The sequence below is a fragment of the Felis catus genome, chromosome B4, assembly GCF_018350175.1.
Source record: "Felis catus isolate Fca126 chromosome B4, F.catus_Fca126_mat1.0, whole genome shotgun sequence".
In the NCBI taxonomy this organism is placed as follows: Eukaryota; Metazoa; Chordata; class Mammalia; order Carnivora; family Felidae; genus Felis; species Felis catus.
In genome coordinates, this window is record NC_058374.1 from 77,587,393 (window position 1) to 77,605,769 (window position 18,377).

At 42.1% G+C, this 18,377-nt stretch overlaps 1 protein-coding gene and 1 pseudogene across 1 annotated transcript; one reads left to right on the forward strand and one right to left on the reverse strand.

Moving 5' to 3' along the window:
* Positions 1-5,842: 5,842 nt before the first annotated feature.
* Positions 5,843-14,770, forward strand: METTL7A (methyltransferase like 7A). The gene is made up of 2 exons (XM_003988690.6): positions 5,843-6,702; positions 13,830-14,770. Exons 1-2 carry the CDS (start codon positions 6,205-6,207, stop codon positions 14,064-14,066), a joined length of 735 nt encoding a protein of 244 aa, XP_003988739.1. The 5' UTR covers positions 5,843-6,204; the 3' UTR covers positions 14,067-14,770.
* On the reverse strand, positions 11,231-12,452 carry LOC102899394 (annotated as a pseudogene).
* Positions 14,771-18,377: the final 3,607 nt, after the last annotated feature.

Genomic DNA, 18,377 nt, shown 5'->3' on the forward strand with positions numbered 1-18,377 from the left:
CTGTCAAATAAACTTAAACAAAACTTAAAAAAAAAAAGAAAAATAAACTCAAAGTGGATTAAAGACCTAAATGTGGGGCGCCTGGGTGGCTCAGTCGGTTAAGCGTCCGACTTCAGCTCAGGTCATGATCTCGCGGTCCGTGAGTTTGAGCCCCACGTCAGGCTCTGGGCTGATGGCTCAGAGCCTGGAGCCTGTTTCCGATTCTGTGTCTCCCTCTCTCTCTGCCCCTCCCCCGTTCATGTTCTGTCTCTCTCTGTCCCAAAAATAAATAAACGTTGAAAAAAAAATTTAAAAAAAAAAGACCTAAATGCAAGACTTGAAATCAAAGATCCTAAAAGAAAACAGAGGCAGTAATCTCTTGGACATTGTTCTTAGCAATATTTTTTTTTTTTTTTGGATCTGTCTCCTCAGGCAAGGGCAACAAAACCCAAAATAAATAATTGGAACTACATCAAACGAAAAAGGTTCCGCAGAGTAAAAGAAACCTTCAACAAAATGAAAAGGCAACCTACTGAATGGGAGAAGATATTTGTAAATCATATATCCAATAAGGGGTAAATATCCAAAACATATAAAGAACTCATACAATGCAACACCAAAAACAAAACAAAACAAAACAAACCCACAATCTGACTTAAAAATTGGCAGAGGACCTGTCCAGACATTTTTCCAAGGAAGACATACAATGGCCAACAGACACATGAAAAGATGCTCAACATCACTAATCACCAGGGAAATGCAAATCAAAACCACCAGGAGGTATCACTTCCTACCTGTCAGAATGGCTAATGTCAAACCCTCACACACTATTGGTGGAAATGTAAAGTGACGCAACCCCTATGGAAAACACTGTGGAGTTGCCTCAAAAAATTAAAAATACAAACACCATACAATCCAGCAGTTCCACTACTGGGTATTTACCCAAAGAAAATGAAAACACTAATTTGAACACATAGAGACACCCCTATGTTCCCTACAGCATTATATACAACAGCCAAGATATGGAATCAGCCTAAGTGTCCATCAACAGATGAATGGCTAATGAAGTCATAGTATGGAATATGATGTAGCCATAAAGAAGAGTGAAATCTTGCCATTTGCAACAACATGGAAGGACCCAGAGGGTATAATGCTAAGTGAAATAAGCCATACAGAAGAAGACAAATACTGTATGATCTCGCTTACATGTGGAATCCAGAAAACAAAACAGGGGCGCCTCGGTGGCTCAGTCGGTTAAGCATCCAACTTCGGCTCAGGTCATGATTTCATGCTTTCATGAGTTCAAGGCCTGCGTTGGGCTCTGTGCTCATGGAGCAGAGCCTGCTTGGGATTCTCTCTCCCTCCCTCCCTCTCTGCCCCTCCTTCACTTGTGCTGTCTCTGTCTCTCTCAAAAAAAATAAAAAATAGGGGCGCCTGGGTGGCTCAGTTGGTTAAGCATCTGACTTCAGCTCAGGTCATGATCTCACAGTCGGTGAGTTTAAGCCCAAATCAGACTTTGTGCCGACGGCTCAGAGCCTGGAGCCTGCTTCGGATTCTGTGTCTCCCTCTCTCTCTGCCCCTCCCCTGCTCACGCTGTCTCTCTCTCTTAAAAATAAACAAACATTAAAAAAAATTTTTTTAATGAAAAAATGTATAAATTGGACTTTATCAAAATAAAAGACACAGCTAAGGCACTCTCTCAAAAATTAAAAAAAAATAAAAAACAAAAAACAAAACAAATGAACAAATAAAACAGAAAGAGATTCATAAATACAGAGAACAAACTGGTAGTTGCCAGAGGGGAGGGGCATCAGGGGATGGGCAAAATAGGTGAAGGGGATTAAGAGGTACAAATTGAACTGCAATAAAGTACGGATATGAAGTATACAGTGATATAAAGTATAGTGTAGGGAACAGAGTCAATAACATTATAATAATTTTGAATGGTGATGGACAGTAACTAACCACATCTGTGGTGGTCAGCATTTTGTAATGCATATAAGTATTGAATGGCCATGTTGTACACCTGAAAGTAATAGAATATTATATTATGTATATCAAGTAGCCTTCAATTAAAAAAGCCCTCTAGCGGGGCGCCTGGGTGGCTCAGTCGGTTGAGCGTCCGACTTCGGCTCAGGTCACGATCTCACGGTCCGTAAGTTCGAGCCCCGCGTCGGGCTCTGGGCTGATGGTTCAGAGCCTGGAGCCTGTTTCAGAGTCTGTGTCTCCCTCTCTCTCTGCCCCTCCCCCGTTCATGCTCTGTCTCTCTCTGTCCCAAATATAAATAAACATTAAAAAAAAAAAAAAGCCCTCTAGCTAAATTCACCAAAACAAACAAACAAAAAAAAGACACAAAGTATCAGTATCATTTCTATAGATCCTACAGATATTAAAAGGATTATAAGAGAACATTGTGGCCAACTCTATACCAATATATTCAACAACTTGGACTTTATAGGTGGCAAATTTCTGAAAGACACTTTACCAAAACAGACACAGAAAGAACTAGAAAAACCGAACAGTCCCAAATTTCCTAAAGAAATTACATTTTCCATTAAAAATTTACAATATGTATATTTCTATAATTTTAAAATTTCTAAATTTTATATAAAGACGCAAACGACCTAAAGAGTCAAAGCAATTTTGAGAAAGAAGAACAGAGTCAGAAAGCTTAAACTACTTGATTTCAAGATTTTCTATAAAGCTACAGTAATCCAAGCAGTGTGATCCTGGCATATGGATGGATAGAGAGACAATAAAGCAGAATTCCCAGAAATAGACCGACGCGTATAGATGACCAATATATTTTTAACAAAGTTGCCAAAGTAATTCAACTGAAGAAAGGATAGTTTTTCAACAAATTGTGCTAGAGTAACTAGATATCCATATGGAAAAAATATTAACATTCATGCTATCTAAACTTACAAGGTTCAGGGGCGCCTGGGTGGCGCAGTCGGTTGAGCGTCCGACTTCAGCCAGGTCACGATCTCGCGGTCCGTGAGTTCGAGCCCCGTGTCGGGCTCTGGGCTGATGGCTCAGAGCCTGGAGCCTGTTTCCGATTCTGTGTCTCCCTCTCTCTCTGCCCCTCCCCCGTTCATGCTCTGTCTCTCTCTGTCCCAAAAATAAATAAACGTTGAAAAAAAATTAAAAAAAAAATAAATAAACTTACAAGGTTCTGTCAATTATATTTTAATAAAACTGGAAAAAGTTAACCTTGTTCTTTACCTTAAATATCATACATTAAAAAAAAAAACTTTAATTGAATCATGGACCTAGATATAAAATCTAAAACCTCAAAAGATGTAGAAAGAACATATAAGAGAAACTCTTTACAACCACAGACTAGGTGAGGGTTTCTTAGGAAAAAAATCAGGGATCATGAAAAAAAAAATGTAGGGGCGCCTGGGGGCTTCAGTTTGTTAAGCATCCAACTCTTGATTTTGGCTCAGGTCATGATCTCACAGTTTGTGAGACTGATCCCTGTGTGGGGCTCTGTGCTGACGGTGCAGAACCTGTTTGGGATTCTCTTTCTGCTACTCTTCCCATTCATGCATGCGCGCGCTCTCTCTCTCTCTCTCTCTCTCTCTCTCTCAAAATAAATAAATAAACATTAAAAAAAAGAAAAAATGTGGCGCACCTGGGTGGCTCCGTCAGTTAACTGTCCGACTTCGGCTCAGGTCATGATATTACAGTGTGTGAGTTCGAGCCCCGTATTGGGCTCTGTGCTGAAAGCTCTGAGCCTGCAGCCTGCTTCAGATCCTGTGTCTCTCTCTGTCCCTCTGCCCCTCCCCTGCTCACGCTGTCTCTCTCTCTCTCTTAAAAATAAACAAACATTAAAACATTTTTTTAAATGAAAAAATGTATAAATTGGACTTTATCAAAATAAAAGGCACAGCTAAGACAACATGGATGGACCTTGACGGCTTTATTCTCAGCAAAATAAGCCAGTCACAGACAAATACCATATGATTGCACTCATCTGTGTAACCAAAAAACAAAAAAACAAAATCACCCCACAAAAAAGAAAAAAAAATAACAAACATACAGATACAGAGAACAGATTGGTGGTTGGCAGAGGCAGGGGGAGCAGGGGAGAGGGGGCAAGATGGTGACACCATTAAGAGAATAAAAAGACCGGTCACAGACTAGGAAAAAGTCACCCATTTGATAAATGACATACGGAGAATATACAAAGAATTCTCCATCTTCAATAAGAAAACAACCCAATTAAAAATTTTTTTTTTAATGTTTTATTTATTTTTGAGACAGAGGGAGACAGAGCATGAACGGGGGAGGGGCAGAGAGAGAGGGAGACACAGACTCTGAAACAGGCTCCAGGCTCTGAGCTGTCAGCACAGAGCCCGACGCGGGGCTCGAACTCACGGACCGTAAGATCATGACATGAGCCGAAGTCGGATACTTAACCGACTGAGCCACCCAGGCGCCCCAGAAAATAACCCAATTTAAAAGTGAGTGAAAGATCTGAACAGAGACCTTACCAAATAAGACCACAAATGGCAAATAGGTCCATTAAAAGATGCTCAACATCATTAATCATCAGGGAAATGCTAATTATAAGTACAAGGGGACACTACTACAGACCTTTTAAAATGGCTAAAATAAAAAAAGACAATTACACCAAGTATTGGTCAGGATGTGAAACAGCTAAATCTCTCGTACCCTTACAGTGGGAATATAAAATGGTATACCACTATGGAAAACAGTTTGGCAGTTTCTTAAAAAAAAATATTCGCAAAAAAAAAAAAAGTGAAATATTTGCCTGCCTACCATGTGACCCATATATTCTACTCCTAAAAATTTATCCAAGAGAAATGAAAGCTTTTGTCCATACAAAGACCTGTATGCTGATACTCACATTAGCTCAATCTGTAACAGTCAAAAACAACCCAAATGTCCATCAGTAGGTGAACAGATAAACTGTTATACATCCATACAATGGAATACTACTAAGGGACAAAATCAATGGATTCATGCAACAATGTTGCTGACTTTCAAAATAATTATGCTGAGTAAAAGAAGTCAGACAAAAAAGCACATTATGCCTGATTCCAATTACACAAAATTCTAGGAAATGCATAACTCGTCTCTAGTGACAAAAAACTGATGAGTCGTTGCCTTGGGATGGGGAGGGCAGGAGGGAAGGATCACAAAGGGGCAAGAGGCAACTTTCGGGGGTGATGACTAAAGTGTCACCTAGGTCAGAACTTACCAGACTGTACACTTTATATGGTTTATTGTATGTCAATTCCACCTCAAGAAAGCTAAATATGGAAGAGATATATTTATATAGAGGATCACAAATAATGAATCAACAGAACACTCCCTGTATCCATCACCCAATTTAAAAAAGTAAACGTTACCATAATTTTTGAAAATTTCTGTGTTCCCTGACCCACCCGAAAGCCAAGGCTTTCTTGTTAAAAACAGATGAATGCTTGAAACTACTTTCTGTATACTTTAGGGTTTTAGGTTCCCCAACACGAATATTCTGGGGACTATTTTTATCTAAATGAGCTGAGTGACGGAGCAGTCACGCACAATTTGAAGTTGAAACTTGCCCTTAAAAAAATGGGAAGCCCAGAACTGTGACTCAAAAATAATCCTGTTGAGTTATGAACGTCTGAGAGCCTCGATCCAGAATGCGAAAGGGGGGAAACTCTCGTTAACTGTGGTCAGGCAAGCGTGTCTTCTCATTTCCTCTTTTTAAAAACAGGGCTGGGGGAGGAGAGGGACCAAAGGGTGACAGGAGGCGGTCACTTGGCAGCCTCCTCCTAGCACGGTTTAGCCAGGCTCCACCCACGGGTTGTTTTCTTTGCAGATGTCATTGGAGGACCCGGATGGGGTGTGTACGAGAGCAGCGTGCGTATAAAACTCCAGCAGGAAACCAGCGCTAGTTTCCAAACCCAGAGAAGGAGAAGCAGCAATAGATCTGGAAGAAGGGACTGTAATCAACTTTCCTTCTAAGGAGAAGCTGGGAAATTTCTCACTTTGCTTCATGAAAACGAAGCTGAATCTTTTGCCCAGCGCCTATTAATTAGGTGAAATGGGCCTCTCGCCCACGATTTGATTTGAGCTGTGTCTCTCTAGCCCGGCCAGTTCTTCTTTCCTCCGCAGCGGATTGGCTCTGGCTAGAAGCCTACCTCCTGCAGTAAAGGAGTCTAGTTGCTGGGTCGCTAACCCGTTGATCCTTTTCTCTTGTTGGTGATGGCGCTTATCATCTTTACCCTCCGGCTGGCCATCGGCATCCTGCTATTTCCCATGTTCCTGCTGAACCTTCTGGGCTTGTGGAACCGGATATGCAAAAAATGGTTCCCCTACTTCTTGCGGAGGTTCACCGTGATGTACAACGAACAGATGGGTGGCAAGAAGCGCGAGCTCTTCAGCAACCTGCCCGAGTTTGCGGGCCCCTCCGGGAAGCTCTCTCTGCTGGAAGTGGGCTGCGGCACCGGGGCCAACTTCAAGTTCTACCCGGCTGGATGCAGGGTGACTTGTATCGACCCCAACCCCAACTTTGAGAAGTTCTTGATCAAGAGCGTCGCCGAGAACCGACACCTGCAGTTCGAGCGCTTCGTGGTGGCTGCGGGGGAGAACATGCAGCAGGTGGCCGATGGCTCCATGGATGTGGTGGTCTGCACCCTGGTCCTGTGCTCGGTGCAGAACCCGGAGCAGATCCTCCAGGAGGTGTGCCGAGTGCTGAGGCCGGTGAGTGAGGCGGTGCAAGGGGGACTGGTTAGTGGCAACCACTATCACCAAGGGTAGTTAGTTCTATCAATTTCAGGTGGATCGGACGTTCAACCATAAAAAGGGCAACTAGGAGAGAAGGCACTGTTGAAATTGTAGAATCTTAGAGTTGGGAAGAAGCTATAAAGGGAAAGACTGATTCTGAATACACAAAAAGTGTAAAACTTCGACAGAGGAAAAAAAAATACTATAAACACAGTAAAGTACAAAAACATAGAAGTATTTGCCAGGGATGATAGACAAAAAAGGTTAACTTCCTTCATATTAAAAGACATTACACATCAAAAGATCAGTAGGATTTTTTTTTTAAAACAATAAGAAAAACACAAGAGAAAAATAGGCAAACAGCAGGAATGGAAATATAAATAAAAATAGCCAATTATACGCTGGGGGCCTGGGTGGCCCAGTTGGTTGAGCTTCACCTTGATTTCTGCTCAGGTCATGATCTGACAGTCGGTGAAATGGAGCCCTGAGAAGGTCTCCATGCTGACAGTGGGGAGCCTGCTTGGGATTCTCTCTCTCTCTCTCTCTCTCTCTCTCTCTCTCTCTCTCTCTCTCCCCCCCCTCCACCCCCCCCACTCTCTCTCAAAATAAATAAATAATTTTTTAAAAATAGCCAATTATGTGATAAAAATGCTCAACCTTACACGTAATTAAAGAACAAAACAAAGCCAGATACCATTTTTACCTATTAATAATATCAGAGGCTTTTAAGGCCAATATGGTATTATGGTTTTGGGAGGCAGGACATCTTCCTTTACATTGGAGGAAGTGCCCTCTTTCAAGGGTAATTTGATAATATCAAAATTTATCAAAATATCAAAAGGTGCACAGAGTCTTTTCTCCACTAATTTATCCCATAGTTATACTGCACAAATATGCAAAAACGTGGCTATATGCAAAGATATTGGTTAGAGTATTTATAATAGCATAAATTGGAAATAACCTACATGTCCATCGAGAGGAGGCCATTCAAGTAAACGGTCACAGAGTATAGAAGAATTCTGTGCAGTTGTTAAAAAGAACAAGGAAGGGGGCGCCTGGGTGGCGCAGTCGGTTAAGCGTCCGACTTCAGCCAGGTCACGATCTCACGGTCCGTGAGTTCGAGCCCCGTGTCAGGCTCTGGGCTGATGGCTCGGAGCCTGGAGCCTGCTTCCGATTCTGTGTCTCCCTCTCTCTCTGCCCCTCCCCTGTTCATGCTCTGTCTCTCTCTGTCCCAAAAATGAATAAAAACGTTGAGAAAAAAAAATTAAAAAAAAAAAAAAAGAACAAGGAAGGGTTACCTATGTTGATATGGAAAAAATCCCTAAGAGATCATGTTAAATGAAAAAAAGCAATCAAAGCATAGACAATTAGGTAGACTATAAGTGCATGGGATATACATATGTATGTATGTGTATATATACATATACACACACATATACATACACACATATATGCATATGTATATATGTTAAAGTGTGGGATATACATATATATGTATGTATATATATGTACACACACATATATGTACACATATATATGCATGTGTATATATGTTAAAGGAAATGACAGACAAAAAACTATTAACAATGGTTACCTCTTGGGAATGGGATTGGATGCAGGGGAAGAATCACTTTTTTTTTTTTAATTTTATTTTTTATTTTTTAAAATTTACATCCAAATTAGTTAGCATATAGCGCAACAATGATTTCAGGAGTAGATTCCTTAGTGCCCCTGACCCATTTAGCCCATCCCCCCTCCCACAACCCCTCCAGCAACCCTCAGTTTGTTCTCCATATTTATGAGCCTCTTCTGTTTTGTCCCCCTCCCTGTTTTTATATTATTTTTGTTTCCCTTCCCTTAGGTTCATCTGTTTTGTCTCATAAAGTCCTCATATGAGTGAAGTCATATGATTTTTGTCTTTCTCTGACTAATTTCACTTAGCATAATACCCTCCAGTTCCATCCACGTTGTTGCAAATGGCAAGATTTCATTCTTTTTGATTAGTGAGTAATACTCCATTGTATAATTATACCACATCTTCTTTATCCATTCATCCATCGACGGACATTTGGGCTCTTTCCATACTTTGGCTATTGTTGATAGTGCTGCTATAAACACGGGGGTGCATGTGTCCGTTCGAAACAGCACAAGTGTATCCTTTGGATAAATGCCTAGTAGTGCAATTGCTGGGTCATAGGGTAGTTCTGTTTTTAGTTTTTTGAGGAACCTCCATACTGTTTCCCAGAGTGGCCGCACCAGTTTGCATTCCCATACTTTTCATTTTATATCTTTTGGTATTGTTTGGAATTCTTTACACTTGCATGTAATTTTTACCTATTACATTTATTATTTTTTAATAGTTTTATTCTAAACATAGCTGAACATAGATAAAGTATGGATGTCTCAACATTTGAATTCACTGCTCTAGTAGAACAGGATGCTCTGTAGTCCCCAGTTTTATTTTCTAGTAGAGGAAGTTCCTCAGGAAGAAAAGGACTTGAGATGGAGTTTACAGGCAATGATATAATTCTGTCTTTGGTTCAAGGATAGGCCAACATCAAAATAGTAAATGAAAAAGTTCTGCCTCTTATACCCAAATGCTGGGTTTTTGTGTCCTGAGACTGGGCACTAACTGGGCAATGTTAGCAAATGTTTTGCTTACAGTGTTATCCCTACAAAACAAGTAATTCTGACCCCTGTTTTAATAGCACTCTTAAGGAGATCACATTCTTTGTAGCCTTAAGGAGATCACATTCTTTGTAGCCTTCTACTCTCTACTGAATATAACCAGGAGCTTTATTACATTGTCATTTAACCTTCACAACAGTCCTTTAAAGCAGATACTGTCTTCATGTTGTTTTGAGGAAACAGACTCAGAGAGGTTAAGAAATTTGCCCAAGGTTACACAGCTAGTAGGTCTCACTTCCTTTAATTTATTATTTATTATTTTTGTTTGTTTGTTTGTTTGTTTAGAGAGAGACAGAGAGAGACAGAGCGTGAGTGTGTTGGGGGTGCAGGTGGTTTCTAAATCTAAATATCTAGCCCAGATCTTTCTTCTAATCCCAAATCTGCATATCCAGCTGTCTATTCAATAGTCACCTGAATGGGTGACAGGCATCTATCTCTAGCTTAAACCTGTGTGACCCCTGGGGTAACACTGGCCTTCATGGGTCTCCTTTCTCTCCTGCTCTAGTCTATGGATTTTTTTTTTTTTTTACCCTATCAGGAAATTCCAAGTTTTCCATTCCTGAACTTATACTTACATTCCTGTCTTATACTTACCCACAGAAATGGGAAACGCCCACCTCTAAGCTCTCTGCTTGGGATAGGCAAGATTAGGGTAGATAGAAGAGGCTAAGAAGAGTGTGGCCGTCACCACAGGTTTTGGAGGGGATTTGGAGGTCCCTTTCCCCTTACTTCCCAAAGAGGTAGATAGGTAGGAGACTTCTGAAATCCCCCTAATAATCTATACCCTCCACTGTGTCTATACTTCACCTACATCTATAGGACTGCCCTAGATGAAAGCAGCAGTTGCTAATTCCTACATGACAGTGACTTACGTTATCACGTCCACCGAATAAAATACCTAATGACACAGTGGTACCGTGACTTCAGTAATGCTTTTGATGCTTCAGCGTTTTATTATTAATTATTATTAATTATTATTTATTATCTATATATTATATATGTAATATATATTATATATTATATATTATTATTTATTATTTATATTATTATATATAATATTATTTATTATAATTTTTTTTTTTGAAAAAGACACATTTATTCAGTGTCATGATGAGACTATTACATTTAGCAATCAACAGCAGGGGTGCAAAAAAAAAAAATCTACACTAAAACCCTTTGTTGGGAGGCTCCCGGGTGGCTCCGTCGATTAAGTGTCGACTTCGGCTCAGGTCATGATCTCATGCTTTGTGGGTTTGAGCCCCGCATCAGGCTCTTTGCAGATAGCTCAGAGCCTGGAGCCTGCTTCAGCTGCTGTGTCTCCCTTTCTCTCCACCCCTCCCCTGCTTGCACTCTGTCTCCTTCCCTCTCTCAAAAATAAACAAACACTTAAAAAACAAAAAACAAAAAAAAAAAAAACCTTTGTTGGAATGCTTTATGCTTTCCATAGAACAGAAACTAAAATACCCTGTTATACAATTAGTCACAAATACAGTCCTCGAGTTTTTTGCCCATACACATGAGTATTGTCTAAAACGTGTCTTCTTTGTAGCAGCTAGGCCCTGCCACCCCTGTGCTTGGCTGAGTTCACAAAAATATTGGAACCTGTAGCTTCCCTGTCACTTCTCTGGCTCTTTTCTCCTGCTAAGCTTTGTTTCCTGGTAGTAATTAAAACCTAAAACCGTCCGACTTCGGCTCAGGTCATGATCTCACGGTTTGTGAGTTCGAGCCCCGCGGCGGGCTCTGTGCTGACAGCTCAGAGCCTGGAGCCTGCTTCAGATTCTGTGTCCCCCCCCCCTCACCCCCCCACTCTTCTCCTGCTCATGCTCTCTCTCGCTCTCAAAGAATAAACATTAAAAATATTTTTTTAAACCTCTGCCACTGCCATAGCTGCTGCTGCTGCAACCACCATAGCCACGCTGGGTTTGTGGTTTGGCAAAGTATTGGCCTCCACCACCACAGGGGCCAGAGCTTCGGCCCCCCAAATTGCCTCCTTTCATGGGTCTAAAGTTTGAAGATTGGCCGTTGTAACTGTCAAAATCATTACAGCTTCCGCCACCTCCAAAGTTGCTTCCATCATTACCAAATCCGTGACAGCCATCCCCACTGCCACTGTATCCATTGCCACCTCGACTGCCACCAAAGCCACCTTGCCCACTGCAGTTTCCTCCATGACCAAAGTTGTCATTCCCGCCAAAACCACCTCCGTGACCACCACCAAAGTTTCCAGAACCACCTCGACCTCTTTGGCTGGACGAAGCACTGGCCATCTCTTGCTGAGATACGGCTCTTCTGACTTCATAGTTGTGGCCGTTCACAGTCTGGTATTTTCGAATGACAATCTTGTCTACAGAGTCACGGTCATCAAACGTCACACAAGCAAAGCCTGTCTTTCTGCCACCGCCTCGGTCAGTCATGATTTCAATGACTTCAGTTTTCCCCTACTGTTCAAAACAATCTCTCAGGTGATGTTGTTCAACGTCTTCTTTAATGCCACCGACCAAAATCTTTTTCACGGTTAAGTGCGCACCAGGTCTCTAAGAATCTTCTTTCTCTCTTTGGTTCCACAACTCTCCCATCCACCTTGTGTGGCCTTGCATTCACGGTTGCGTCCACCTCCTCCACAGTGGCATAGGTGACAAACCCGAAGCCTCTGGAGCGTTTGGTGTTTGGGTCTCTCATTACCATACAGCCCGTGAGCATTCCCCATCTGGCTCCTCAGATGCTCATCGGTTGTTTCAAAGCTCAAACCTCCAATGAAAGGCTTCTGTAGCTGTTCAGGCTCTTTAGTAGATTCTGACTTAGACATGATGGCTGGGGGAGGGGAGACTTTCACGATGCTGACTTGGCGGTGTCCACGGGCTGATGCTTCAGTATTTTAATTCATCATATCATTTACATCCTTGTGACAATGGTACAAAAGTGTAACACATGCTTATTCAGTCTCAGGCAATGCTGGGTGTGGATTCAGACTCTCCCACAGGTTTGCAAAACAGAACCCAAGAGCAATTCTCAGATGAAGTAAAAAAAATTTTTTTTGCATGTATGTATGTAAAGTTTATTTATTTTGAGGCAGGAGGGGAGGGACAGAGAGAGACAGAGACAGAGAATCCCAAGCAGGCACCATGCTGTCAGCACGGAGCCCCATGTAGGGCTTGATCCCACTAACTGTGAGATCCTGATCTGAGCCAAAATCAAGAGTTGGGCTGACTGAGCCACCCAGGCACCCCCAAATTTTTGTTTTTAAATAAAAGTAGAAGTTAAAAAAAATGTGCCATTAAAAGGCAAACAACAAACTGGGGGAGACATTTGTAGTATATGTTGCCTTATTATACTAAATGCCCCCACTAAGCAGTAAGAAAAACCCAACACCCTACTAGAAAACTGATGAAGGACATAACAGACAAATCGGAAGAGAAGAAATCCAAATCGCCAATAAGGTTTAGCGAAAGATGTTATCTATATTAAGGATATTAAAGATGTACACATTACTGAACATGAAATACCATTTTACCCATCAGCTTGCCAAGGATACAGAGGAAAAAAGGATTGAGAAGAGTTTATTGGAAATGGGCACTCATATGCATTGCTAGTATGAATGTAAACTTGCTATGACTCTTCCGTAGGGCAATTTGACCACCTGTACCAACAGTTTAAGAAGCCACAGACTTTGGACTCAGCAGTTCCACTTTTTAGCAAGTTATTTTTTTGGAAATAATTAGAGGTTGTCAAAGAGATGTACAGACAAGGCTATTCACTGCGATAGTATTTATAATGATGAAAAACTGGAAATAACTTCAATGAGAATGGTTAAAGGAGACATGGTACCTTCAGTGGTGTGAAATGTTGTGTGAAAAGTTTTTAAATCATGTTTTAGAATAATATTCGAATACATAAACAAAGCAGGTTACAAAAGAGAATGTACATTCTAATCCTAGTTTTAGGGAAAAAATAGATATTCACATAACATGAATTTTAACGTTTGACAGAGAGTGCGCATGCACGGGGGGGGGGGGAGAGAGAGAGAGAGAGAGAGAGAGAGAGAGAGAGAGAGAGAGAATCCCAAGCAGACTCCTTGCTGTCAGCACAGAGCCCAACGTGGGGCTCAATCCCACTAACCATGAGCTCGTGACCTGAGCCAAAACCAAGAGTCAGACGTAACTGACTGAGCCACCCAGGCTCCCCTATATGATCAGAAAATATGTGTTAATTGCCTGAAATTGGCAGCTCTATATAAAATTCGACAGAAGGTGAGACTATTGGCCAAAATGGTGCCTTAGCAGGTTTTAATTTATCCATGCCTTTTCATGAAGTTAGCCTCTGGGGCCACTGAAATCGAAGCTTCTTCAGTCATCTTATAAACCTGTTCTGACAAAACCAATATGCGGGGTTTGTTTGTTTGTTTGTTTGTTTCTCAGGGAGGAGCTTTCTATTTCCTGGAGCATGTAGCCGCTGAGAGCTCAACTTGGAATTACTTCTGGCAACAAGTCCTGGATCCTGCATGGTACCTGCTGTTTGATGGGTGCAACCTGACCAGACAGAGCTGGAAGGCCCTGGAACGGGCGCGCTTCTCTAAACTTGAGCTGCAGCACCTCCAGGCGCCGCTGCCCGTGGAGCTGGTGCGCCCTCACATCTGTGGATATGCTGTGAAATAGCATGAGTGGGGGGCGGAGAGCTGCGTGGCTCAGATGGCTTAAGGCTACAGTTTTATTTACACTCACAATACTAATTGGGAGAAAGGAGACCTTTTTTTTCTTTTTAAGTAAAGTTGAATTTCATCCCTAGAAGTTTATGTGATAACCCGTTTAGCCATTTTCTGTTGGCTCCCAGAGGATCAAAACCAAAGCAAACACAAAACAGGATTCTCCCTTAAAAGGAAACACTGGGCTTTCATAATTGAAGTTTACCATTATCCCCAAACTTAAGTCTGTAACTTCAAAATCCTCCCAGCTGTCTTTTTTGTCTTTTAATATCATAGATTTTTATAATTTTTTCATGTTTTATTTCTGAGAGACAAAGAGAGCGAGCACAAGTAGGGGAGGGCAGAGAGGAGGAGACAGGATCTGAGGCAGGCTCTGTGCTGAGAGCAGAGAAGCCAATGTGGGGCTTGAACTCATGAACCATGAGATCATGACCTGAGTGCAAGTCAGACACTTAACCGGCTGAGCCACCCAGGCGCCCCACAACTGTCTTACTTACATGGTTACCTGACAGATTTTAATTGTACCCGCTTTTTGAGAGCTTGGCGCTATAAGTCGTCAAATCACTCAAAAGAAGACTTCGAAAGGGGAGACGTGACAAGATCTTTTTTTTTCTTTTTTTTTTTAAATTTTTTTTTCAACGTTTATTTATTTTTGGGACAGAGAGAGACAGAGCATGAACGGGGGAGGGACAGAGAGAGAGGGAGACACAGAATCGGAAACAGGCTCCAGGCTCTGAGCCATCAGCCCAGAGCCTGACGCAGGGCTCGAACTCACGGACCGCGAGATCGTGGCCTGGCTGAAGTCGGGCGCTTAACCGACCGCGCCACCCAGGCGCCCCGAGACGTGACAAGATCTTAATAACTCACAAATTGAATAAAGATATCCTACCCAGGCGAAAATCCTAATCTGAACAGCCCAGATTTTTTCAGAAAGAAAGCTGAATGCACGTGTTGTTCTTAGGATCGCGGGGCTGGTTTTCAAAATTAATGGACCAGGATGCCACACCTAGTTCTGCCCAGCTTTACTGTGTTTTCTCCAGTATTCCACCCACATTTGTTTTCCTGCATTCCAGTCTTCAACTCTTAAGGTGAAGAGTGTGCTTGACCCGTTAGTATGTCCATAAAAATAGTTGAGATACTTAAGGTTCTTGACTCCATTTTCCTGATTACGTGGCATATACTTTGCTGGATGTCTTAATTGTAGGCAAGGAAAAGGGCCACTGTAATTAGGAAAACCTTGGGTAATTAGGTACACTTTGTAAGAACCCCTATAACCCAGGCAATCTGTGAATCTGTCAAGAAGTAGACACATATTTTGGAGATAATTCTGACCAAATGTCCCCTCTTGTCCCAAGATGATTTCTTTGTTCCTTGCCACTCTGGGAACCTCTGAAGTGTTAGGTTGGTCAGAGGGCTTAAGAATAGCGTTTTCAGCAATAGTCTGTATGTATTTTAATAAATTTAGTATATTTTCTGAGATGACTTTACAAAAGGACTATTTTAATTATCAAATCAATACGTTCACATAGATTTTAGGAATGGAAATAAATGGTTTATGTCTTTGCTGGCTTGGCTTCATTTTTTTCTTTCTTTTTTTTTTTAATGTCTGGAAGGGGAAAATTAAGCTATTTGAACATACATTTGAACATTTATGTTTCTAGAGCCAGGTAATTGCTTACAGAAAGCAGAGGCAGGATCAGAATGGATTTTGAAAAGTTCAAGTCCAAAGACCTCCACTTGTAACATTCATAAAGCAAAAAGGAAGGAAACATAACGATTCTAACTCTCTTGAACATGAAGACAGTTACTGTTATGGTGAGGTTAGGATAGTTACCTAAGGCCTTCTGAGCTCTAGAACAGGGATCTCCTCCCTCTGCTGTCGCTCCAAAGTAGGGACCTCCTTAACCACCCCACTTCACTATCGGTTAAGGTAGTCCAGTGCTTGAGAAATAGGAAAAACCACAGGTTGACATGCTGAAATGTTATCAGCATGTTGAAAGGAATGCCATATAGCACAATGTACTAGGTATATTCTTATCAATTCCCTCTTGTCTAAGTGGTGTGGCAAAGTTGATCCTTTCTGTGGAGAAATAAATAAATAAAGTTTCTTACATTCCACAAGTTCCCGAGCAAGTCTTAGAAGCCCTAATTCCCGAAACTACAAGACCTGTCTTGACATCATGGCTGCCATAGCACCTCCCCACTGCTTTCCTCCACAGGCCAGAAGACACACGTTTGTGGTCATTCCGACAGCCTGTGGAAGTGACCTAAGCCCGTGCAAAATGGAAACCGGAAAAGGTAAAACGGGTCCAATGTCTTTTGGGTCCTGTGTTGGTTAGGATTCCTTCGATTGCAAGTGACGTGACTGTTCAACCACAAAAAGGCATAAGCAGAAGAAAGACCTTCAGACTCACATTAGTGAAAAGCACAGGGGCAGAAAGCCTCCCGCACAGCTTGAGCAGGGCTCAGCTGATGTGATCAGATGTCACATCTGCCCTTCCTGACTGCCCTACCAGGGGGTGAGTCTGTGGAAGTGGTGCCAATCTTCATGCTTCCCCGGGGCCAAGGCCAGTTGGAAAGATCAAAGCTATTTTGCAAATGCTCCACCCAATTTCTGCATTGAGTCTCAGCTGGCTCTTGTTGACAATCTGGGGTCACAAGTCCATTCTCGAACCAGTCATAATGTTTAGACCAAATGGATTAGGCTGATTTGGCTCAAGTAAAGGTCACAGTGCTTCATCCCCCGGGCTGAGCACACCCAGACCCTTGTGAACGGAGACAAGGAGACTTGTATATCCTCCAAATGAAACAAGGCTGGGGGAAAGCGGGAAGGGAGGCTGAGAAGGCACGCTGCAAATGCTCGTTATGGGCACATCGCTGCATTTTGATCAGACCCTGTTTGCTTCCGGGTGGTAGATTACGTAGTACCGTGCTGAGAACCCTGGCTTTTCACTAGGATAGTTGCATGCACCGAGGAAGATAAAAGACAAAATGACACTGGCTTTGGCATCCAAGTGACTTAGGTCAAGTCCTGGTTGTGTCATCTGTTGACTGTGAGACCTTGGGCAAGTTATTTCTCTAGTGTCACCTGCTTTATCATTATTATTATTTGTATTTTAGTCAGTTCATATACAGTCCAAATTGGTTTCAGGAGTAGAACCCAGTGATTCATCACTTACATATAACACCCAGTGCTCCTCACAAGTACCCTCCTTAATACCCATCAGGCACCTAGCCCATCCCCCACCCACCTCCCTCCATCAACCCCCGGTTTGTTCTCTATCTTTAAGATTCTCTTGTGTTTTGTTTCCCTTTCTAGTGCCACTTTCCTCATCTGTTAATGAGGATAATGTCTATCTCAAGGGTTACCGAGAGGAATTAATGAAGTGAAGCATTTGGTACTTAACAAATGTTAAACTTCATTCGACAGTTACTGAGTGCCTACTGTGTACTCCACCCTTGGTGCTTGGCTTAGAGCCCTGAATAATCTAGACTTGTTCTCTGCCCTCACGGAGCAGAGGTATAGGCGGTGATAAATGCTAGCTAGGAGGGAGAAGCACCAGGCACCGGGAAAATGGAATCGGCCGCCCCGGGGTGGGGGAGGGAGGGGAGGATCAGAAGTTTCCTTGAGGAAGTGACATCCGAGCTGAATTCCAGAGGGTATTAGTATTTCAGCCTAACAGAACAGCTGGTACCACACACAAATAAAAGGAGGAAACACAATGTGTTCAAGGAACTGAAGGCAGGCAGGGCTGGGTACGAGAGACTGAAAGGAGGATGTGGGGATGGCTGCTACTTACACCAGGCCTCTTCCTAATCTTGTTAAGTCCCTGGACCCATGATCCCCGTACTTCATTTTAATGGCAAACCAAACCAAATACCATTGAAATTTCTTATGTTTATATTATAAAACACTCTGTTCCTAAGTGTTTTCATATTCTAATTGCTTCTTCTGAATTCCTACATATTTCATACTTGGATAGCGAGTGAAGCAAATATTGCATAATAGTACCTTGTGTACTCTTAACCCTTAACATAAGCCTTCCCCTTTGGTATTGCTTTAGAAGACCTAGAACTTAACTGAAATTCAATTCCCATTAATCTGTTAATGCAATTGGGAGCGTAATGATCAAGGAGCCTAGTGCCAACAAAAGCTAAAAAGAAAACTGTCCAGTGTCACTTGAACTCTTTCAATACCTAAAACCAAAAGCATTCAGGCTACATTAAAGAAAAACCAAGGGCGCCAGGCTGGCTCAGCCGGAGG